General features: G+C 39.1%; 1 protein-coding gene across 1 annotated transcript; it reads right to left on the bottom strand.

Moving 5' to 3' along the window:
• Positions 1-9891: 9891 nt before the first annotated feature.
• LOC139441566 (uncharacterized) lies at positions 9892-16646 on the bottom strand. The gene is made up of 3 exons (XM_071222384.1): positions 16347-16646; positions 15803-15902; positions 9892-10556 (listed from the first exon to the last, which is right to left on the bottom strand). The coding sequence occupies exons 1-3, from the start codon at positions 16644-16646 to the stop codon at positions 9892-9894; spliced, it is 1065 nt and encodes a 354-aa protein (XP_071078485.1).
• Between the last annotated feature and the right edge of the window lie 9098 nt (positions 16647-25744).

The following is a 25744-nucleotide window of genomic DNA, read 5'->3' as shown; positions in this document are numbered from 1 at the left end:
CGTTAATATCTGCACCAAGAAAGAATGCTAACATATCATGGTCTTCCATCATCTCTATTTTAGCATACATTTCAACATCACGATTATCAATTAGAGTGGAAAAGAATACATATCTCTCTGAAAGTAGACATTTTGATTTTTTGCTTCTGGATCCAACCCTTATTACATACTGTATTTTTTCTCTCAATTCTGGATATAACATTACAATGCTGTATAGCACATGAAGAGTAAGTGTTGTGTGACTTTTAGAATATCAAGGCAGGTCAGATCTACATGATAGTTTAAATTTCCATACTTCTTCCTCGTGGGTAGTTATTTCATTTAACACAATCTTTCTCCACTTAGTCTTCGCGGGGTATTCCCCTGTGGCAATGTAGTGAAATACATTATGAAGTAGCACTCCAAATAAACTGTGTAAATTATTGTTATGAAAGTAAAAGAGTGAAGTTGATTAGCATGAACATTAACCACGCTGTTGGGATCGATGACATGCATCAATAATTTAAGTCAGCGAGTCTGACCACCCGATTCCGTTAGTCGCCTCTTACGACAAGTATAGCCGCCTTGTACGGCAAAGGAAGGGTTACCGAAGACCTATTCTACCCCGTATCTTCACGGGTTCCACGCAAATGGGTTACGATGACATACATCAACCATGTTAGCGAGCCTGACCACCCGATCCCGTAAGTCGTCTCTTACGACTACGATAGTCGCCTTTTACGGCAAGCATTGGTTGTAGTCGAGGGAAAATAAGGTTTCACTTGGAACAAATTGCAAAAGAAATTCTTTCACCACAATGCATTTCTACAAGGTCAAAAAAATAAATACTAAAAGTCCAAAGCAATCCCAGTTTGGTAAATAAGTCTTATTTGTATAATCCAACATGGCCACTAATTGTCAATATCTCTTCCATATTTCAGATGAGTTCCAACGTTTTGAGGAAAAAAGCGTGTATTGTATTGCGAAATGTATCATGTTTCTAAAAGGTATTCACAACAACTGAACGTTTCCGGCTATTGACAAATCTGCGAAAAATCAAGATGGCCGCCACTTTAAAGATGGCCGACAAATTTCCGAAAGTGTGTTTACACTGTTGAATCTTTTAACTCTTAACAGTATACTAGGGCTAATATGCATATAACTTGGCACACTAAATCACCGAAGTACAGTTTACACATTTAGATAGAAACTCCATCACCAGAGCCCCCTGGTGGCCAAAAATTCCAAGATGGCCACCAAGAGTTTGATGGCTAGACATAGAATATCAATACACTGTTGGTATTTGATGATATATTTGTGTGATTTGAACTTCTACACTTGGGTAAACAGACCCAAAGATGCATGTAGGACACTCAATCGTTTGCATAAATCGAGTATATATATGAAACTAGGACTTGGTTGATTTCATACGTAAAGTAAAGTTAATATAAACGTTCCATTTTGTATTGTCGTGGCTTTGCTTATTTGTGACCGAGATTGTACATGTCTAAGTGTCGTATTTTCGACTTTTCAAAATAAGTACATTCTTATCAAAACATTAGAATTAACCATTTTTACACTATTCCTACATGGTCTATTATATATCAAAGGTCTGGATAGGTGAAATGCGAATAAGCCACCATCAAACTGTCATTGCCATGGGGAACCAAGCAAATGCAAATATCTTAATGCCAAATGAAATATCGAATCTTCAAAACATCATCGTCATAACAGTATTCAGATATTAAATAAATTCAGATCCGTTTGTCGAGGTTGGATTTCAGTGTTATACATATGTGGGAAGTGGAATCTATTGTACCAGTTGTCTAACAGCCATCTTAGAAATAAGACACTCAATTATCGTTCATACAATACATAGTATTCATACGGTGCGCATCAGGCAGAAAGGAAGAGGAAACACCCACTCAAAGATAAACGCCAGAGTAATTGTAGGCTAAGTGACAGTAACAGAATTGGTATGTGTCAGACAAAGTAGTCCATCAACTAGCTCATAGTTCAGGGCTCGCCAGTCTACAAAATGGAGACCCCGTTATATAAAAACGAACGCAAATGTGTGACACTAATGGCGTGTGTTCTTGCAGGAATATATTCATTCGCTACCTGCTGAAAGCTCCGGGTCTCTCCTGTGTTGTATATCATGACTCGCCACGGATTCAAAACAGACTGATAAAGAAGACGTGTCCTCGAGGCTCCATACTCACTGGCTGTTCAGGATACCAAGGAAAGGCTCAATTGCAGGGGTCCTATATAAGAGGTACAGTGAAGGGAACCTAAACATTTTATATTCCGGGGGTTAAAGCGCCTCAGATGTCTTGCAAAAATTGTGTGTTCCTGGAAATGCTGAAAAAAACAATGTGTCGTCAAATGTTACCCTAAAATATATTTCTACATGCTGAATCTTCATACAAAATAGTGTCATGACATGTAAGCTCCCCTGACGTCAAAATCTCAACAAGACAACACACTTAACAGATATCTAAATATTTCGTTGCATAGATAATAAACACTAATTGATAAATATGAAACACGTAGCTACATTTCATGAACGCTTCGTAACTTGAAACAGAAACAAGTTTCTTTTTGAAAAGCTACTTCCTTTTTGTTAATAAAACCACTTAAACTTTCTTATAGTGAGAAACATTCATGCTTAATTTCAGCAAATTTGAGTCACAAGTTTCTAGCGCAAAAAGAGATAAATAATGTTTATTGCATTATCGTCTGTGGTTATCGACATATAATTATTATATTAAGGTTAAGACGGGGTATACGTTTTTGACTGGTGGGAAGGAATATAAAATGGCCGTCAGTATTCAAAACGTGTATGTATGGCATCTTGAATACTGGGAGGTTTTCTTGGCATAAAAAAATGTTCCCAGATTCCCATTTCGGTTTCAGATGTCCATGGAACACCAACATGTTACGTGAAAGGAAAGGATAAGACCACTCTTGTGTACTACATCTGTTGCCGATCACTGAAGGTCTACTGAATATCTTGCTTCTGTGTGGATACATTTCAGTCTTAGTTAGTTAGTTTCAAACGAACGAGTTCTTCTCAATGTGCCAGTTTGAATAATAAGTACCAACTCATTAGTGATATATAGGATATACACAACCCTGACGTTAAAGAGACACATTCCGAAAACAATTACAATATGTTGATATTCCGCTGATTTCTGCCCAACAATACGTGGACGAATGTGCACAATTTTGTTATTCCACGGGATAGGAAGAGCACGGTTGGAAATATATTTGGAAAGAGTGAGTATTGTTTTACGTGGCTTTTAGCAATATTCCAGCAATATCACGGCGGGGGACACCAGAAATGTGCTTCACACATTGTACCTCTTTGAAAAGAAGCAAATACATTGTTGGGCATATTATTAATCAAATTTGGACCGGTCTTTTAGGAGTTTTTGCGACTTATTATATCAGTGGAAGTGGATTGTGTCCATGGCCTACTATAGAACTTGTTTTGCCTGCATGGACCTTTAAATATGTCAAAAGCAGGATTAAAACACATTGTGACTGGTTCAATGTATTTCCTTCACTCCTGATCACTGAAAGAAATAGTATCCCTTTCTAAGTAACCATAATAGACAATTATTATCAGCATTAACTTTCAACTACCTTTTATGATCTTATACATTTTCTCACCCAAGTTGGGGACATTAGTGAATGCAGACTTCTTCTTGTACTGTGGACATAAACCTGGATTGATGGGATATAGTTTTCTTTATATTATGATAAAAATAGAGTGAAAATATAAATCGATAAGAGCAAAGTTCAGGAAGTATGAAAAGGCATTTTTTAAAGGCTATCAAGTAGAAATAGTTTCAACATATAAGTACGTAGGTGTCCACATTTCCAGTTTACGGTCGTGGAATGTCATCCATAACACTTGAGCACAACAGGCATGGAAGGTGTAAGTATTTTGAAATCGTCGATGATTAATTACAATAATGTATCTATAAATATATTGTATCTAGTATTACCCATCGCGTAACACTGAAAAATGACAATACCTTTTGTAAAGACTTTCTGCATGTCTCAAGAAACCGAACAGTTTAGCACGTGGAGAATTTGGTTGTCGTTCTCTGAAAGTTACTATATGTTAGATTTATGAAAAACATATTGGATATGGTTGTTGTCACAAAGAGATAATGAGAATTTTATTTTTTTTAAATATTTTAGCTGAAAAGCATATTAAGTGTAAACATGTTACTTCGAACATGTGGGTTTGGACAAGTAAAGATGGAACTGGATATTCGTAATATTTTATAATTTTGTTTCACAATTTCAGCAAGGATGAATTCATGTTCATACACAGTCATGTTTCAGCAATCTTGAAAAGTTTTCAAAATGTATTTTTTATAGAAGTGTAAGATTTATTTATATATTTGAATATTATGAATCTGGTGTTGTGTAAGCACCTAAACCAGACGACCGAAAAACTCGATTACTACTCCAAATAGATATGAAAACTTTTGCCGATCCTGCTATTTGAAGGACAGACAGTTACATACTGTTTAGTGTGTTTCATGCATGAGGCAGTAGTGTAAACATGGTCTAACAGGGCTTACTGGGGAGTGTGGCAGGTGTTCGAGTACATACCTGATAATAATAAATAATAATGATGATCGGATCTGTCAGAGAGATATATTCCAATTACCTAAATGGCGGCAACAGAAAGTATCGTGACGCCATACGCTAAGCCTTGCGTCACAACTAGTAACAATAGTTTGTGTAAATTTCATTGGGAGGCCATAGTTGTATGACTGAATTTGGAAGAAGGTTCTAGACTTAAAGGAGAGTGCCATGTTTATGTCCACTGTGTGTGATGCCTATATCGGTGTTCAAATTCCTTATTTTGCTGAATTTTCTGATTTTGTTCCACTGCCACAATGAAATAATGTTTACTCTGAATAAACCGTCCACCCTGCTGACCTGTCTTTCAATTGAAGGGAAAAACGACTGATATAATATTGATGAGGTGATTTGTAATGGGGTTGAACTCCGCGTCAAAGATTATTGCACTTATATAGCGACGTGCATGGACGTGTGTGTGTGCGTCTGCTTGTACAAGTCGGACTGATGCCGATTTATAGTGCTAGCAGACTGAGATACCATGCCGCAGTGTAACTAGAATACCCCACTCAGACACCGACAAGTCCATCGTTTTGCCCTTTAATGCCGAAAGCCAGACGCCAACAACAAGTACCATTTTGTAATGTCTTTTGGTATCGAACCCCGGACATTCCGCTCTCCGTGCGGACGCTCTACCACTAGACCACGGAGGCGGTCCTAATATTGATGAAGATCAGATGGGGGACTAGAGGCATCTTGCAACATGATATAGCTACATGAGGTTCTTCTATCCTGGTGAAGCAGAGCATAATCCATAGCCCTGTTCCACTCAACACTACTCTACACGCTGTTGCTTTCCGTGTTACTTTGAACATAGTGTTTACGCTGCGTTCACTATATCTTCCACCTTCCTCAGCTATCCGTCAATCAGAACTTCAGACTTTATACGGCCTTCTCCCGAAGCACTCTATCATCATGGGTGATTTAAATGGTCATAATCCCCAATGGGCGAGTACTGTTACAAACAATAAGGGAAAGGTCCTTGAAGATTGTATCTCAAACAATGACTAATGTATCATTCTTCAATGATGGTAAAAACACATATCTACATCCCTATATGTAAACCATGGTACGATAATAATTGTAAACAAGCTAGCATAAATAGGAAGTAAGTCAAAAAGGGTTTAATCCGACATCCCACTGTCCACAACTTGAATAACGTTAAAATCACGGGCACCGAAGCGATACGAACCTTAAAACAGAATAAACGGCAAACATGGAGGAACTATGTATCAACAATCAAATCCCGCACACCCATGGCCAAGGTGTGGAACATGATTCAAAAGATTTAGGATCAATATTCCAAAGATGGTATACACTTTTACCAACTGAATCCGAAATTGCAGATAAGGTTGATGAAACTTTGTCAAATCATTGCTCTTCATCAAATTATAATCCTCAATTTCAAAGGTTTTAAAAAGAGCGAGTGAGTGAGTGAGTTGGGTTTAACGCAGCTTTTAACAGTATTTCAGTTATATCACGGCGTGTCAGCTTAATGTGGGAGGAAAGCCCGAAGTGATGCAGGTCTCAGACGTTTACCACTTCGGTGAAACCCAAGAGCACGGGTATGGTGCTGACAAACCTAGAAACATAATCGGGGCGAACCGGGATTCGAACCCACAATCATAGCTTTCTGGCGTGTCCAAGGGACGCAACTCTGCTCAGCGAATCGCGGCGCCTTAGACGACTGGGCCACCCGTGCCCCCGGTTTTAAAAAGAAGTGGAAAAGACAAAAAGTAAATTTTAACTCTGATAATGATGAGGACTATAATGAAACATTTTCACTCAACTCAACAATGAGCTTGTGAAAAGAATGTAATAGTAGAGAATGTCATTTCTGTTACACCTGTCCCCTGCGGCTTACGTCAGTGAAATGATTTCGGCGGGAGTGTGACTTACTGACTGGAAGGGCAGTGGAAATGACTTTCGGTGCAGTGTCGACACTTTTCTGGACGCCGATTGGATGGCCTACACTACATTCAAATATCGACTGTCATACATGTTAACAAACATAAAGAGCTGTGAACGTCTGTAAAACACTCAAATCGCAGGGAAATCATGTCCATTTTTCCGATTGTTTGGGTGATAGACTGAGGTCGATCTCGCTCCAAAGTCAGTACTTCGTATATTGATGACTACACCTTGACCTTTTATGGGCGTAACAATAACACCTCGTTCTTGATTGGTTGTTATGTTCCTTTTATTTGCATTTACTTTTTTAACAAGGTTCAAAAACAGGTTATAGTAGCATTTTTGAAAGATATTAATTTGTATGACAAAATTTAGAATTGTCGGTAGTAGTCAGTTTATAGTCTGGTGTGTGACATATGTTTCTTCTGTATTGTTTATGTTTACCGTATATGGGAAGTTTGTACAATTGCTGTGACATTTAGTCAATGACTCATTGGCTAGTGCATATTTTTTCAGAAGCAAATTGAAAAAGAAACAGTTATCAAAGTAAATGTGTATGAACAAGTTCCTTCGCTTGAAATTAAATAGATGTACGTTTCACCAGCCAAACTGCATTGCGCAACACGTGTGTGTGACATGTTTCACATAAGACCACCTCCTAAGTTTAGTAGACCGTCTGCTCAGAGAGCTCGAGATTTGGTCGCGTCAGACCAAAACACTTGAAAAGATGATACTTGTTCTTACTGTGATAACGCTTGCCATTAAAGGGATAAAACAAAGACTAATCGCCCGGGTGTTAGCATACTGTGTCCAGTGAGCGGGTATGCATGTCAAAATGTGGCATATCTTTTGGGGCTAGCACTATACAACCGGCATTATTACGAACACACGTGCATGCACGTTGCTATATAAGTGCAAACATATTGACAACGACGTTGAACCCCCTTTCATTTCACATTTCACCTGGCGTACGTTCAGTTTAAGGAGGATCACTCAAAACCTTGGATTACATGACAAATACTATGCACAACAAACACATGACAACTGTTATCAAATACCCAACGTTTATTTCTACCTCGTATGATTGTATAGGGGTGACGTCGTCTGGTGTATACAACAATTCATGGTTCCAATTTCACCTGTCTGGAAACTCTTTATTGGGAATGGTAATCAAGAAGTGCACTACTTCTTTCTTAGAAACCCACGCTGCTGTACAATTTCGACTGTATAATAAACATGGCAATTGCGATTACGAATAACCAGTAATTAATTATGATACGAGGTTTTCGCCCAACGATGGGCGTATCCTGACAAACAGGACAAACGGTCACAAATACATGCAAACGAAAATCATGTGCTGACCTCAGTGAATGAGTTAGTATTATACGTCACATTGTCACTGTTTCAGACACATCGTGACTGGAGTAGTTATTGATTTGTTTCATTTTATATAAGGAACTAATTTGACTATCAAACAACGACACAGTATAACGTCAGGGCAATATTTCGTCAACAATCAAGCCAAGGAACCATGGAGACTTATAATTCTGTTACCTGCATGATACCCCAGCAATATTGACACCATCCCTGTGGTTGCTGGCCATTGTTTCCAAACTATGCCGAAAATTAAACTATACATAAATTCTATGGTTAACAGTGTGATATATACAAATGCTTTGATTGACACAGTCAAAGGACACCCTATCAGTGAAACAGTATTGTTTTGCACTACTTCGATTCAATCCCAACAAGGGGCACAACCGCACAGGTACCGACAAATTCAGTTGACTACTACATACTATCAATTTTATTCAATAACTTACTTTGTATATACACATTTTAAAACGATTCCAATTGATTTTTGTTCCTGTATGATTTCAACATTTCCTGTTAGAATTAGAAATACTAGTATATGAAAATAAGAATACTGTTGAAGACATGTACAGTTTTTCATCATTAAAATCCATAGATGGTCTTTAGAAAATGGCTTTAGATTTTCAAAATTAAAAACTAATTGTATACAATTTTGTTGAAATTACAAGCCTCAATACCCTGAACAGGTCTTAAATGGAAATCCTGTAGGTATTACCACATGATAACTATTTAAAGAATAAATCCATGACTTGCTCAAAGTTGGATCAGAAACCCCTACACCAACTGTACAGAGTACGGTTTTGCTCTTATATTGAAAAGGCTCCACCGTCTATGGTTGGGAAAGGTACAATACGAAGAATATAATAAAAGAAGTACGTATAACACGTACATTGGTTGCTAGTGGCAATAGTAATATGTGTTTTAACTTTGAATTAATTTGGTTTTTATTCAATAAGTGATATTTACCAAACTGTTTTACTGTCCTTTTGTAGACAGGTATTTACTATTGATGCCCATCGCAATATGGCTGAAATATTTCCGGTGCAATGTTAAGTTTAAACGCACTCTGTAATACTATAATACTTACCGATCTGTATTAACCGATGGATCCAAAAACCGTAGCACAGTTGCTGGTTCTGCTCTCATCGAAACCATAAAGATTACGAGACGACAGTTCCATGTTTTACAGCAAACTCAAACGCAGTTATAACAACTCTGACAATATTCACATAAATGAGAATATAAATAGACATATTTTTATATTGCTCCCGGCTTATACCACATTGTGTTTTGTTGGTCATCCAGCCATTTTGGAATCTTTGGTATACCAGTGCTGCATCAAAATCAGCAATGACACCACTTGTAACCTCACACAGAAATTACAAACCGGAGAACACAATGTAAAATAAGTGGGTATAAATAAACGTCATGCTATTTGACTATATCTGCTTGGATTGGAACATTTGATGTCATACTAGGCAGAAACACATACATTGTATTGATGGCTGATAACCTTCGTTATGTATCGCTTGTGATGAGAGGATGACAGTCAAGCATAGTTTGCTTTTAAAACAATTGCCACGTTTATAGGGCATATACGACCACAATATTCAAAATAGTTTATTTCTGCTACAGTCATTATCATAAAACAATTGTTTATTTTGATGTTGCCTAAACTTACCATCAGTCGCGAGCAACTAGAGGGATGTTGTAAATCCTGCTGGGGTACCACGCATATAGCAAGGGGCCTGACCTGATGGCGACCTATAACCTGAAAGTGTATCCTTGTCCCATAGTCTGTTATAATGTTCTCTAGCTAGTTTGTAAGAGAATCGCCTTATTAAATATGTTTTGGCAGGTAATCAAGACTGGATATAATCTCTCGTTGACCTTACATTAGACAAAGCACGTGTGCGTCAAATGCATTTTCAGGGACAATGTTCTCGCCATAATAACATGGTTTTAAAGAATAAGGTCATCTTCCACGTACCAGTACACATTTCTTAATCCAATTAGGGTATGGTCAATTTTCTCAATTTCAACTGTACCGGTTCTGTTAGTAGGCCAGTTTAATCCATCTGGGTCAAATGTCACCAATGTACATCCTAGTGGGTTATACCACCACGCAAAGTTGTGAGTACCGGCACATTCACTTACGTCGTTGTCAAAAGTTCCAAAACGTGCCCCCTTCATGCTCTTGGTGGAATCACCTAAAGCCCCCAGTCCATCGAGATACTCATCGCTGTTGTAAGGTACTTCGTAGTACCTTGTAAAGGACTTCCAGTGACATGCGTAGCCTTCCGCTTCTGAGTCCACCCGGAAATGTTTGTAGATGACATAACCACTATTTTTACCTAAAACAATCATCCTTATGAAAAGATCGTATACACCCTGTTTAGTTAACTGATGTAGAGTTTCAGGGCCAGTAAAGTAAAAGCCTGGATGAGGTGTAATCCCTTGTTTCATCTGTTCCCATGTCAGTGTATAATTAAAATTAAACACGGAGGCATACTCGGAGACCCTGGTGTAAGGCGAAGTAAAAGGGCCACACTTCCACTGGAAGGTGTAGTCAGACCTAAATGGCTGAATGGTGTACAGAACGTTTCCAAGTGGTGTCTCCTGGCAATCTGGATAAACAAAAAAAAAGAAAATCCGTAACATGAAGTACATATGGACCACCACACATCTGGTTCTGGTTGCTGGCGATTTGATATTGTGTCATTGTTTGATACTGTAACGTTGTTGGTATTCTCCAACTAGTTTTATAAGCGACACAATCTCTATATTCCATAAGCATAGGAAATGTCAACAGCAGAGGCCTTTGTTTAATTACGACCATATCAAGTTCCGACCGTCACTCTGAAGACCCGGGTTCGATTCCCCACATGGGTACAGTATGAGAAGCTCATTTCTGGTGTACCCTGCGTAATATTGTTAGAATATAACTAACACTCAAATTCCGACTATTCTGTGATTTCTTACTAATTGTTCACTGGCCTTTGGTTTATGTGATGTACCAAAAGTAAATCTTCAAGTCACAACATGACTGAAATACTGTTAAGGTTTAAATAGCGAACGTTCTGCATGGTGCTAAATTGGAACCACAGGCATACCTTTAGCTAACTAAACTTGGACCCTTAAGTGGGTGAATTGTTGAGTTCAGTTAAGGTCGCTTTGAACAATATGTCAGATGTTTGTCAACTTAGTGGGGACATAAGGTCTAATACGTGTACGGCTTTTTGTGCTGTGGTGTTGCCATACCTGGAAACACAAAGCTACGGTTACACACAGGTTACAGTAGAAAATCCATACAATAATTAACTCCAGCCATAGATTCGTCCTTTCTGCATGATTTAGGAATGATGTGTGTAGCCAGGTTTTTCTAGTACCAAGCACCATTACCAGACTTTTGAACCGTTAATGGGACACACGGGGCAACACGTGGCCTTCCCAGATCCGATGGATCGTATCACCACTAGAGCTTAGTCACGATTCATTATGACTACTTCACTTAATTGAAAGAACAACTACAGCCACCTCTACAACCACGTCAATACTAGGATTTAGTGGGATAGCAGCCCTGACTGTGAGGAACGGTTCAGCCCTGAAGATATTTGTACTAGACGACCAGTTCGTGGTCTCATTTTATAAAGGTACATGATGCTATACAAATGAGATTCTTTGACAAAACATGTTTCACATTGTGCAACAAGGGAAGGTCATTTTCCGTCCAGACAACGCCCAGCCTTTTTCAGGAATCACAACATCCAGGTCTTACCATGGCCCTCAAGGTGTCAAGATTTAAACCTAATCGAAAATGTAAGGGATGCACCGGAACACGCCAGCAACAACCACAGAACCTCTGACAGTTGGAATTACAGGCAGAGAGGGTGGACACAGTCTAAATACAATTCGGGATCGGGTTGCTAACATGGGACGCCGATGCTAGTAAGTCTTGGACTCTAATGGTGGCTCCATGACACTTTGATCAATGACAATGATGGGTGACGATTTGGAACAATAATTCATACGATATATAAAATATACATATAAGATCACTTTTGCGTGATATTTTTGCAGAATATATTGTGGAAAATACGTCACTAATTTGAGAAACCTACAGGCAGAGAGGTGTGGCCAAATGTAGAAACATAATGAGAGTGAATAAGGGATTCGAAGCCAAGATCATAGGTTTCTGAAATGGGATTGGATAAGGGAAAGCATTGCAACTTGCACAACGTCGCAGCCCCGGCCATCTCTGGAACATTTCTGATATTCGAAAAACATGGAACTTATGGAAATAAGATTATTAGTTGATCTGCCCCGCAGGGACCAAATTTGGCAGTCTGTTTTCCATGGCACTGGAACTATAAATAGTGGTCCCCAGTCCAACAAACCACTATAACCAAACCTTTTGTGGTAGCATGGGCCCAGTTCTAACAACCGGCAATGACTCATGGGCCAACTAGTGACCATGACCTCCAACTTGTAAGTTGTAAGGGGTTAAACAAGATTGACATGGATTTATAAAGCTGATATCGCTATTCGCGTCATATATGCTAGAGTTTACCACCCCTGCATCATACCACCATCATGGATATCCGGTTCAACTAGAATGACAAATACCACCGCCGTATAGTTGAAAGGTAAGTGTTTGGTAGAACAAAGATTCCTAGTTTCCAATAACCATCAACGCAGGGCCCTTGCCCCCTCTACACGTAGCCCCAGAGCATGAATAGGATTTCTCCCAGAATAGCCGAACCCACTCAGAACATTTCGGATCATGTGAAGGCTCCAATGCAGACTAATACATAATGTCCATTATCCAGATCGTCTGAAGGGCTGTATTCCTGTCGTAAAACCCGGGTACACTCCAAATCTCAGTCACCAGATTCGGACCTACCAAATTAAGGCACCGAGAACAATTGGGAGTCGCACAATTTGGTACTTGGGATGCAAGCGTGAAATTGCGAAAGCGAGGTCTGCATATTTGCCATGATTTTCCTGAATCTTGTCAATCACATTAGTGTCAAAAGGGACAGAAACTGCAATGATATAAATGGTTTCATTGGATTTGTCAAAAAGGACAAGATCAGGTTTGTTTCCTGTATACGTTTGAGGTTGTATACGGGCCTTCTCCAAAGAATTTTGTATTTATCATTTTCCATGACGTCCTTTAAATATTCTGGGTCGCACCAAGGATGGACCTCTGTGTCAAAACTACAAGCGTTGCGAAGACGGTTATAAAATAATCATGCCACGCCATCATATCGCTTAAGATACTGTTTGTGCCAAAGCTGGGCATCCACTGACAATGTGTTGGACATTCTCATTAAATTCATTACATAATCTACATTTCATATTTACATTTTGATGCAATATCACACGTTGACGGTTTTGAGTGTGAAGTGACTGGAAGAAAGCCTTCTGTTTCACTTTTCAGGCCAGCCGACCTCATCCAAGTGAAGGACTCTGAAGGGCTGCTTTCCTTCTCAACACACTGCACATAAACTCGACGCAGTGGTCGTTCAGAAAGCCCCTCCTTGAAAAACTGAGTCTGGGCCGATTTGATATGGCACTTCGCTTGGTAGACACTCATTTCTGTACCGTCCAGCAGTACAGAACCATCAACATAATCCACACTGACATTGAGATAATGTCCCACATCCTTGGCTCGTTTACGAAAACTGTGGAATGTCTTGTTTTCATCATGAGGTTTGACATGCTTCACAAGAGGATCATCAGACAAATACATGTGTGCAAAAGTGCACAAAACAATACTATTACAAAGAGCCTCCACATTAATCAAACCACGCCCTCTCATCATAATTCAAATTGGTAAATATAAGCGATTGAGGGAAGAGCGAGTTGAATATGTAAAGTGTGTTGTCGCTTCATTTTCCATGATATTCACTTAAGAACTGAACGTCAGTTTGGATGGGTTCATTGAAGTGTGAACGATTTAAAAGCGCTTGTTAAACTGTGTGAACCTCCGAGCTTGAACCCATCCAAACTGACGTTGTTATAGTTTCATACATTGTAGTTTACTGGTCTTGGCGAATAATATCGTAACAATATTTGCTTAAATTTTAAGCCCTCTGGTTTCGCTGAAGAACACAACATAATCTAGAAATATGTCAACATAATTTCATTTTCTGAACAAATTAACAAACAATATTTGGGATAAATCAAAAACTTAAAAACAGGTTACAGGAAAGTGAAAAAAAAATATAAACATAACCTCGACGCACCGAGGCGAGGTCAACCTTCAAGCGCGGATTTATATATGACGTCACACAAGTTTGGAAAGAGAACGGGAGCATGAGGATGAAATTTATTCTTACTGCTGTTGAAAATGAAGTTTATGGAGCAGTTATGTAAAACATCCCGACGCGTGAACCCTCTCATGGCCCTAGCAAATTGGGAATATCACCGATTTATGAATGTGTTGCTTGTTTTTGGATAATCGCAAACCAATTTGGACGATGTGGAATGGACTGGTTGGGATTGAACGGAGTGCTCTGAAACTTGTTGGTTTTGTGTTAATTTTCAACTTCAGGGTGTGTTACATTTTAGTTTGGGATCCGGATTTGTCGTGTGTGCTGTGATATTTTGCTTAGCTGGTGTTTCTTGAGTGTTTCACCTGAGATGGACCTATTGTATGACCAGCTTCATTTCTGTGCCGCGATATTGCTCCTGTGCCGCCGCTTCACGGCCTAGAATGCACGGAGAAGGCCGGCCAACTCAGAAATCGGAAAAGTAATTCCCTCTACGGATATATTCTCGTCTCCGATGACCAATCGGTAAAAGTGTTGTTGTTGTTCTTTTCGTTTAAAATTTAAATTTCTTTCATTTCCTTTTTATGTTTTATGGTTTCTCAAAATCTTAGATTTTTTCCCGATATGATATTGAATCGGGTTTTAGTTTGGGATTCATCAGGAGCAGTCGCGTTTGCTCTGTGTCAGCGGCCACATCTGAGCAAGGTCCAACATTGTTTTCATTGTTGCTAGAATCCTGTCATTTCCGAAAACAAGGCATTAAAGTCAATATCGCTCAATACATCAATTTCGTTCACCTCAGTAATTTTACAGAATTCATTTTCTTCACGTGCGTTATTAGCATTGAAAGATCGCCATTCCATATCCACATCACCGTATGTCAATCCATTTTGTTTCATCTAGCAGCTAGACGACATTATACACCAGAACCAAAGCATTTGTTTATTTTTAAGTCAGATGAAATGTTACAAGACAAGGCAAATATACTAAATTAATTATATTAGATAGATGCTGGGATTAAAAAGAAAATCGAAAAACGAATTGATCGTAAACACCGATCGAGAATTCGGGGAAACCCCGTAAAGTAGTTCCGGCAAAAGTTCACACGATAAATTGCACAATTTCACATAGTGTGAAGTTTTTTTGTCCGTTCACAGGAGTGTGAACTCCAAATAACAGATCACGTGACTACCCATTCAGACACTCAGCATGAAAGAAACAGTGTAAACTTTAAAGTATGACATTATTACCTAATGAACAATCACAATTCTAATGTACTTTATGGTTGTGGAGAGTGATAGCAATGTATTCGTGTTTTTTCAACTAGTAGATTGTCTGCTCCAGATTCGGTTGTTTCAAGACCACACCTCCGTCATAAAGTTGAATACTGCGACACTGAACAACATACAAACAAACAAAACCAAAGAAAATCACGTATAATGGATTCTGGATGAATTGGTTTTGGATCCAGTGACGGTGGAATAGCGCTACTATCATTGGATCCGTTAGAAACAATGGATCTGTGAGAATCATATTTTGTTGGCCTTTTGAAACACATAGATTTGTTTTTTTTATATTGATGTTACAGTACGTACCCCGATAGCGCCTATGACAGTAGTCCCCAATGAAGCCATCAACGCAGTGACAGGTCCTGTTCTCGTGGAAGAACGTTCCCCCGTTTTCGCACGGATACACCTGTGAAGAACGAGTGTTACTTTCCAAATATTCATTCTCAAGCATAAAAAAGCTGCCATCATGATCAGCATTGATATACGAATAACCACAGAGGACTGGAGAATGGCAATAAAAAGTGGTTTTAAAAGCTTGGAGGACAAATGGAATAAGTGTATTGAAGTGAATGGAGATTATATTGAAAAATGCAAAAGATGTTCTGCGACTTGGTTTTATATTGAAGTTGCAGAACTTATTGAACGCCCCTCGTAAAATACCCTGATACTACAACTAGGGGTTCTAAAAAGTGCCATCGAAAACCGCACTATAATATATAATAATATAATGATAATTGTATAGGTGTAGGGAGGTATGAGATACCCTTACTGCTTTGTCGTATGTGTTGGTGTGTTCATTAGTCAGTGCTAGGGCTAAGCCCATCAAAAGAAACTAAAAAAAACCCCTTACAACAAATGTCTGGGTACAGTCGCCATTAGCCGGAAGCCCGGAACATCCACCAGCCAAAAACATCTGACTCAGCTGACAAGTGTACCCATCGCTAGACTTGCAGTAAGAGGCTGAGAGACATTCCGGGTTATTCAGACAAATAACAGAACACTCGATCCTGCTTCGGGCTTGTTTGACCATCCCAAGGCCACTGCTTGATTTTGTTGATGGGCAATTCATGAAAGGCACACGTCTTCTTTTCGCGACAACGACCAAAGGAAACACAGCGAGTATCAGCAAGGATGAGGGTAGACACTTCATTGTTTCTCAAGCAATCCCTGCAATGGCAATAGTTAAAATAACAAACTTAGAACTTTTTGTTGATTAATTCAAATCATATTTAGCATTGGACTTATTTCGACCATATTAAAGGTGTTGGTTCAGTTTTAAAATCACAGCTATACTGCGACTGTTAAAGTGGGTGAGTTAATATTTATGGTCACGCCAGCAATATTTTAGCCACATCGGGACAAATACAACTGTTAAAACAGTTTGCATGGCATCAAGATGGTGTTTTATCACAAAATAATATGAATGAATTATTTCAAATGCTGTTTGACTATCCTTATTCCTTCACGAAGCTAACGAAAACATACATAAAATTAATCTTCAGTAATAATAATGTTTTTTATTCCTTTTTCCACTTGACGCTCACAGTTCATCAGATTCACATTACAAGAAAATGAGAAAGATCTGCTGTCGAACTGCTTCCCACCCCCGAAATCCAACCCCTCCATCTGACATTAATTCCGTCTTTGTAAGCCAACTCAACATTAACGGAGTGGTATCAGCTTCAACGATAACTTCAACTTTTGATGAATATTGGTTTGATTAAAATTACAATCTTAGTTTTATACAACTACATGAACATGGTCCCGGTATAGATTTCACAACATTACTGAACAACCATCTATGTGATTTCCTAAGGACAAAGACCGCATCCGTGGTCTAGTGGTAGAGCGTCCGCACGGAGAGCAGAAGTTCCGGGGTTCGATCCCCGGCCGCGTGATACCAAAAGACGTTAAAAGATGGTACTCGCTGTTACTCTGTCATAAGGAGCTCAAACATGGACTGGTCGGCTCGGAGTCAGTATACTGTTATCTCTGTGAGCTAGGACTATAAATCGGCATCAGTCCGGACTAGTACGAACAGCCACACAAACACACACGTGCATGCACGTCGCAATATAAGTGTAAGAATCTTGGACGCGAACCCCATTTCACCTCACCTCGTAAGGTCAAATTCTGATGCATAGGTTGATAACACTTCCATGTTTATGTATGAGGCCATATGGGATATGAAGGCCCCAATTCAAATTCGTACTCACCGTTAACGTTTTCTATTGCTAAGTATAGGAATAATACATTTTCTACCTATTGCTCGTGAATACCTTCCATTGACTTACCGTCCACTATAACGACAGCAGATACGTAAGAAGAATGTCTTAATCGTCTTTAACTTTACTTTTCCTCACCTTCTAAAACACACTATGCCAGGCTTAAAATCAATGATTCCATTTTCATACTGAACGGTATGAGGTTGTCAAGGCAGTAACGAAGTCATCGCCCTACTCTCGGCAGTTCTCTTGACGATTCAAAGTGCTGGAGGGACAGGAAATAGAAAAAAATCGAAATACCATCTGGTATGTTCTTTCATCTCGGATCGTGTCCTGATTAAGTAGTTGAAGCGGTGAAACAAATATTCGTTTGGTCTTATATTGCATGGTAATTAATGTCATATTTTCTAGAACAGTGTCAGCGACAGTTTGGAAAGAATACTACTTTTGGTTTCATACATGAGGATCATAAAGACATCAGAGGGCTTGTGTCATTAAATAATGATCATATTAATAATGAGTGAGTCAGTTGAGTTTAACGCCACTTTCAACGGTATCACAGTTATATCACGGCGTGTCAGCTTAATGTAGGAGAATTACCACTCCGCCCTAAACTTACGCCCACGAGGACGAGTATGATGCTCACAAACCTAGAAACAAAATCATTTGAACCCATAATCATAGATTTCTTTCATGCCCAAGGGAGCGATTCGCGATATATATTGTAAATGATTGACGGTTCATAAATTGCATTTAACCAAGCATTTGTGAAAAACAATAATTAAGTACACTTGTGAAATGTTTATAATAATAATAAAAATTATTTTTTTCCCTTTGGTCTATAGACCCACGATCCTTAGGTAGAATAGGTCTTCAGCAACCAATGCTTGCCGTTAAAGGCGACTATGCTTGTCGTAAAAGGCGACTAACGTGATCGGGTGGTCAGGTTCGCTGACTTGGTTGATGCATGTCATCGATCCAAACTGCGTGTTCATAATATTAATCACTTGATTGTCTGGTACAGACTCGATTATTTACAGTCCGCCCTCATATAACTGGGATATTGCTGAGTGTGGCGTTAAATAAACAAGCATGAAATACTCACATCCCCCGCCAATATGACATGTCGGGTGTGTGCAATGCATTAGCTCCTGTGAACTATGTTCACTGGGCCTTTTTGTAAAGAAATATAGTATGTTTTTCAAGATCTGCTCCGGAAACGAGGACTATCTCCATTTTCAGTCTAAATCAAAGTCGTTGCCATGGAAACCAACAAAATATTGTTTTTAAAAATCCCAAACTATCAAAAGGCACCAGCTCACCACTAGACCTATCTATGCGCCAAGTATGACGAAGAAATATGGTACGGTTTTCAATATCTGCTCCGGAAACGAGGACGACTGCCATTTTCAGTCTAAATCAAAGTCGTTGCCATGGAAGCTCGAAAAATAACCTTTTTGAAAATCCCAAACTATCAAAAGGCACCAGTTCACCACTAGATCTATCTATGTGCCAAGTATGACGAAGAAATACGGTACAGTTTTCAATATCTGCTCCGGAAACGAGGACTACTGCCATTTTCAGTCTAAATCAAAGTCAATGCCATGGAAACTAAAAAAAAAATATTTTTTTTAAATCCCAAACTATCAAAAGGCACCTGTTTCCCACTAGACCTATTTGTGTGCCAAGTATGACGAAGAAATATGGTACAGTTTTCAAGATCTGCTCCGGAAACGAGGACTACTGCCATTTTCAGTCTAAATCAAAGTCGTTGCCAAGGAAACTAAAAAAATAACTATCAAAAAAATCCCAAACTATTAAAAGGCACCAGTTCACCACTAGATCTATCTATGTGCCAAGTTTGGGGAAGAAATATGGTACGGTTTTCAAGATCTGCTCCGGAAACGAAATGTGACGGACGGACGGTCGGACGGAAGGACGGACGGACGGCACCCATTCCTATATCCCCCTTCCACTTCGTGGCGGGGGATAATAACCAACCAACTTTAGTCTATGAAATAGGATTAAACCAAACAAGGTGTTAATGGTGGTCATTAACTTCCAATTGCCCGCACTAAAATGAAATACAAAACACGGGGTTGTGTACTCGCGGTCAGATGACCACGGAGTACGCTGACCACTGTGTCGGATTAACGAGACTGATTAATGAGTGTTTTCGTGATTTCGTTGCAAATTAGGTGTGTCGGAGTCGGAGTGCGAGAATGTCGGATTAACGGGACTAAATAGCACTGAATCAATCGGTTCCCATCATTTGTGTCGGATAAAGCCGAGTGTCGGATTAACGAGTGTCGGATTAACGAGACTTGACTGTATTGAATTATGAGGAAACCATGTGTAGGGTAAAGAAAGTTTGACGTGATATAAGGTTTCTAAATTAATAAGCTTCCAGAGAAAATCATTTTCTTCATATTCTATTGGCCTCGAACAAAACTGGGGATAAATAGCACCGAGGTACCGAGGATAAATAGTACCCATGTGCAATGTTATTCTGACCATCCTGTAGCAGCGTGGAACAAAGTTAATGCTGTACAAAATGTCTGTTGAATACGAAGATTACGCTGATATTCCGTAACCCTCCCCTTATCTGTCCAATTCCATCAATATAATTATTGTGCTGCTTGTCTTTGCAATTCAAACATCGTATTAACAAGAAAACATGCGAGGATTATTTCTTCTTTTTGCTAGGAAACACAGTAGAAATGCCTAAGGGCTCATTGGAACACACGAAACAGAACATTAATTTGTACCTTTGGATTATTCTTATCAGTCTCAAAATAAATCTTCAGAAAAAGCAGTAGTATTGCTTTCATGCCATAGGCCAGACCACCTCCGTGGTCTAGTGGTAGAGCGTCCGTCCGGAGAGCGGAAAGTCCGGGGTTCGATCCCCGACCGCGTCATACCAAAATACGTTAAAAGATGGTACTTGTTGTTATCCTGTCTTGCGCTCGGCATTAAGGGGCTAAAACAAGGACTGGTCGGCTCGGAGTCAGTATACTGTGTCTGAGTGGGGTATTCATTTTAAACTGCGACATGGTATCTCAGTGGGCTAGCACTATAAATCGGCATCAGTCCGGACTAGTACAAGCAGCCACACACACACACATACGTACATGCACGTCGCTATATAAGTACAATGATCTTGCACGCGACGTTAAACACCATTTCACCTCACCACCTCACCATAGGCCAAGTGTGGAACTAATAAGAACGGAAACTGAAACTAATGATTGTTCTATTGTGAACGGATACGGAAGCCTGATTATCGGTGTAAAAGTACAAGGTTATGATACATCTATGCCATATTTATTCATTTCTTTCTGTTAACTTTGGGCTATGATTTCCGAAACAAGACGATTGCAAAGTAATAATTAATCAAGCACAAGGACTACTAACACACCTTTCATTCACAAGCCATATTTAACATTTAATATTGACGTTAGACGTTAAACAAGAAAGAAAGAAGCAAAACAGGTAAAAGTGGGTTAGGTTTGTTAGGTGACTTTAACGGTTTTGTTTGGAAAGAACGTCATCTTATATTACACATTGATAATTGCATATCGAGAAATCGTTGAACTTGTTTCTTTGATATGATGGTACTTTTAAAACCTCAATATCATGCAAAACATATTAGACTTCAGCAGCAAATGTGGCTGTCATCTTCGTCGTTTCAAAATTTTGCCAGGTGACCTTCCACCACTGTGACTCTTGCAGTGTCACTGTGTCGTGACTGCATATTTTAAATTCCAAATGTGATTACCATGTAGATGAAATGCATCAGTTTAAGTCCTGAATATGGTGGCATTAAAATGGTTACGTGCCATCTCATATGGGGGCTGGAATTAAGATATAGAGCCACAGTAAGTATAAACTAGCAAACCTCTCTCACTCGCTTTGTCGATAATTCATTATTTCTTAAGTTTTACATTTGCATGCACGAATTTGAATCATCTAGTTTGGATTATATTAAATATTTCTCACCACGTAGAAATAGATTCGTGTAATATTTTCCTGGTGGCAGTCGTGATAAAACTAATACAGATGTGTGTTGCTTGCTGGTTATGTCTTTCCACGCGTGAATACTGAAATGATTTTTATTGTTTACACAATTTAAAAAAAAATAACTTCAACGTTTTCAGCTTTCAGGTAATGTGGTTCTTACGAGGTACTATGATGTATACAATTTGAAATGATTAGGAAAATAGTAACATTTTTTATGTTAAATAATTACAATGTTTGTGTAGATAATATGTAATAATATACAGGAATATGAATGGACGTGCGTGTTTTTCTGCGTGTAGCCCAAGGCAAAGACAAATATTTCGTAGCAGACTGTTATTGCTTATTATATGTGCGATGAGAACTGTCTTCATATTTGTACTAACATAGTTTGTACTCCGTCAGTTTTTGTGAAGATTATCAAGAACTCCAAATTTAAATGAAAGTGACATTGTTCATGTCGTCGACTTATTTTGAAATCAAACAAAGTGTTTCACCAGTTATATGAGGTATGGCATGCGTCAACACCACATTGTGTATATAAGTTGGCTAGGTGAGACCTATTCATACCTTGACGTGTAATTTGTTTACACTGGACAATGTTGCAACAAAATCAATGCATTTTAGATACGCTTGAGGCTGTATGTTTTCTCGTCATCTGGATAAGAAGAATGAAAATTAGATATGTGCCAAATGTTTCATTTTGAGCTTGGTGAAATACTTATTAATGAAGGAAATAAACAGTTAATATTTTAAACATTTTATGATATTGTTATGCTCAAATATGTTTCATGAATTGTTTTTAAATATAGTATGCCAAAATATTTTTCATAAAAGTTTTTTTATTGACTGTAGATCGCCAGTTATTGCATAAATAACTAAATTGTGAATATATTAACTTGGTCTCGTCGCTGTATGGCTGAAATCAATTTTAACTCACTCACACTCACTAAAATTTTAAACATTTTGCGATTTCAGAGTGCCCTGATCACTATGCATTGGACGCAGAACAGGTAAGCAAATACATCTGCTTAAGGTATGATTACACAAACATGTTTGGATGTTATTGGAAAAATGTCATCTGTCACCTTCGTCCTGGTGTCGAGTTATTGAATATGAGAAGGTTCAACACTAAACAATTGGAATTAAACGTCAATAATATCATTCACATGAAAAAAAATAGATTTTTTTATCAAATACTGAGTGATACTATCAGATACTTTTGGGTTGAAAACCTGGCGACTCAATGTTGTGAGATCAAAGGCAGCGAACACGAGTCACAATCTGCTTAAATAAATTAAATATTCGTGGTTGAGCATACATGTGTTCGTAGTGGGAATGAACTTCTTTCAACCAGAACATGCATACTACAGAATCCACATGTCACACTGGATTCATGGGGGATAATTTTGAGCAAAAATATAGAGCTCACCTGGATAATTATGTCGTCATCAGAATAATATTTAAACAAACACATCCACTTGACAAACGTAGCTGTAATTATTGATATGCATATGTGAGATAGCTACGTGATAAATCGCAAAGAACACTGAAGAACGCAGCGTGGGTTATTTCACGATAAACCATTGTTCTATTGTGATGTCACTTCTGGCGTTGGGAACATGCGCTCGCAACTTGATGACGTCGTAAATTGAACGGCGTTATATTTTAGAGGGAAGTGTCTCGTGAGTTGTAGCTCACAGCTGTAGCTTGGCAACGCAGATGAACGCAAAGGCCAACCGATCGAATTTAAAAGTGGAAAGATATGACAATCCGTATTCGGAGAAAACAGGTCCAGATAATCGGGGTGAAAATGTTAGAAAATCCGGAAAATCTGGTAAATATCAAGTGTAACTCGTCTGTGTATAAAATGGACTTGTCCGACATTAGCGAGGTCGGGTTGTATTCTGGGAGCCATCATTATTTTAATACGGGAAAATGTTTTAAAGCTTGTACATTTAAATAATCTCCCTAATATCATGAGCATCCATCCACGCAATTGGGATCGATGACATGCATCAACCATGACCACCTGATCCCGTTCGTCGACTTTTACGACCAGCATAGTCACCTTTTACGGCAAGCATGGGTTGCTGAAGACCTATTCTACCCCGGAATCTTCAAGGGTCCTCTCGAGACGTATTTATCCCTGCAGTGTTTTATTTAAGAACTGAACTTTAGTTTGTGTGAGTTCATTGGTGTATGAACCCTCATAGAATGAGAGCCAAACTGTATAAACGTCGGAGCTTGCGACAGTGGAAACAGAACGATAATAATTGAATAAAAACCGTGTCAGGTTCTCCACTTTGATTGATTCTGACGAGGCAATAAGGTTCTACAGTAAACATAAACCTAGTTAACATAAAACATATGTTCTACACTTAGCATGACATTGTGAAGAATGTTTTACGTAAACAAAAATCGTGTGTTTCGTTCGGTGTGTCGGCGGAAAGAAATTACTTCTGTCTCAAACGTAAACTCATATTCTATGTAAATCTAAATCGATAATGCGATATTGTTCACATGTTCACATGCACTCACCGGGGGCTGATGGCGATCTATAGCCCGTTTTTTATTGTACTGTCAAATATTGTTATACCTTTTAAATGCTCCAATGATTATTTCAAATAACACCTTTGATAATCTAGTTATTGTCGAGGTTACATCCCATTAGTAAGACAGTTGAGTACGTGGGATTAATTAAACAAACACAGCCAGTCTACCCACTTAACAATGGTCACAGACCATGATTAGCGGATTAATTAATAAGAGTAGGCCAGTAATTCTGTTTGAATATTCTCAGGAAATAAATGAGTTAGGAGCTTGTAGGAGGTACATGTTTTGTTAAAACTTACTTATAACACATATAAATTCCCCCTAGTCTGTGAACACTTCATGCACAATCATGTCTGGTTTGCAGCAGGTTGAGTTCATTAGCAGTCAAAGAGGTCCTCTCCAGGTCCTCTTTCGGGGATATCTCCATTACAAGAACAAAGTAAGACAAACTGGTATTCATTGGCGATGTACCGTTAAGACCTGCATTGGCAAATGTACAACAGTTGGAAATTTTGTTAGAAATTTCACTGTACACAACCACCCACCAGAAGACACCAAGAGAATCCAGTTCCTTGGCAAGAGAGCAAGAGAAGAACCAACCACTCCCATGCCAGCCCTCTACAACGACGAGGTCTTGTCCGGAGGCTGAAGCTATATTTCCCTCCTTCAGCTCAGTCGGAAGCGCCATGTACGGACACCGCAGTCACACCATCCCGAAGCTCCCTAAAATCAGAGCTGAAGTCGACATTGCAGCACCCTGGAGAGAGACCCATGATGGTGAGCGGTTTCTGCTTTTTGCCGACGGTGAAGAAGACAAGATGCTGGTATTTGCAACTAATGATCAGCTTAGAATCCTCCAGTCAGCTTCCATTGTCTACATGCATGGTACTTTCTCCGCCTGCCCAGATCTTTGGAATCAGCTTTACATACTGCATGCACGGAAAGGAAGCATTACCTATCCCCTAGTCTACGCATTGATGCCTGACCGTCGGACTACAACTTACCAACGCCTCTTTGCTCAGTTGAAGGTCCACATCCATCAACTACTGAACCAACCATTCAACCCAGAGACATTCCAGGTGGACTTTGACTTTCTGCTGCCTCTTCAACAGGTTCAGGATGCATGGATTGACTCCATGAACCAGTCTCCCGATGTACCGAATGCTGACGAATTCAACGACTACATAGTCACAAACTGGGTGGATTATGAAGCCAGATTCCCTCTTTCGCTCTGGAACCATCACCAGACATTCGGCCCAAGGACCAACAACAACCTGGAGGGTTTCCACAGTCGCCTCAATGCATCACATAATCATCGTCATCCTAATCTCTACAGGTTCATCGAGAAATCTGAGAAGACCAAGATATCTCAGTTAGACCTAGGTGCAGGTCCACCAGCAAGAAAGCGTGTGTACAAGGAGATTGACAATCGACTCCAGTTCTTGGCTGC

Source organism: Haliotis cracherodii, unplaced genomic scaffold (genome assembly GCF_022045235.1).
Source record: "Haliotis cracherodii isolate W230 unplaced genomic scaffold, xgHalCrac1.p SCAF_41, whole genome shotgun sequence".
NCBI lineage: Eukaryota > Metazoa > Mollusca > Gastropoda > Lepetellida > Haliotidae > Haliotis > Haliotis cracherodii.
The sequence above is the reverse complement of the archived record's forward strand: the minus strand, read 5'-3'. Positions and strand labels throughout refer to the sequence as shown.

Excerpts from the sequence above, each read along its gene's own strand:
- LOC139441566 (XM_071222384.1), bottom strand. The coding sequence starts at position 16,646 with ATGAAGTGTCTACCCTCATCCTTGCTGATACTCGCTGTGTTTCCTTTG. Across the intron at positions 15,903-16,346 it reads ACTGTACCCAGACATTTGTT|GTGTATCCGTGCGAAAACGG; the intron begins GTAAGGGGTTTT and ends CGTTCTTCACAG. Across the intron at positions 10,557-15,802 it reads CTGTCATAGGCGCTATCGGG|ATTGCCAGGAGACACCACTT; the intron begins GTACGTACTGTA and ends TTGTTTATCCAG.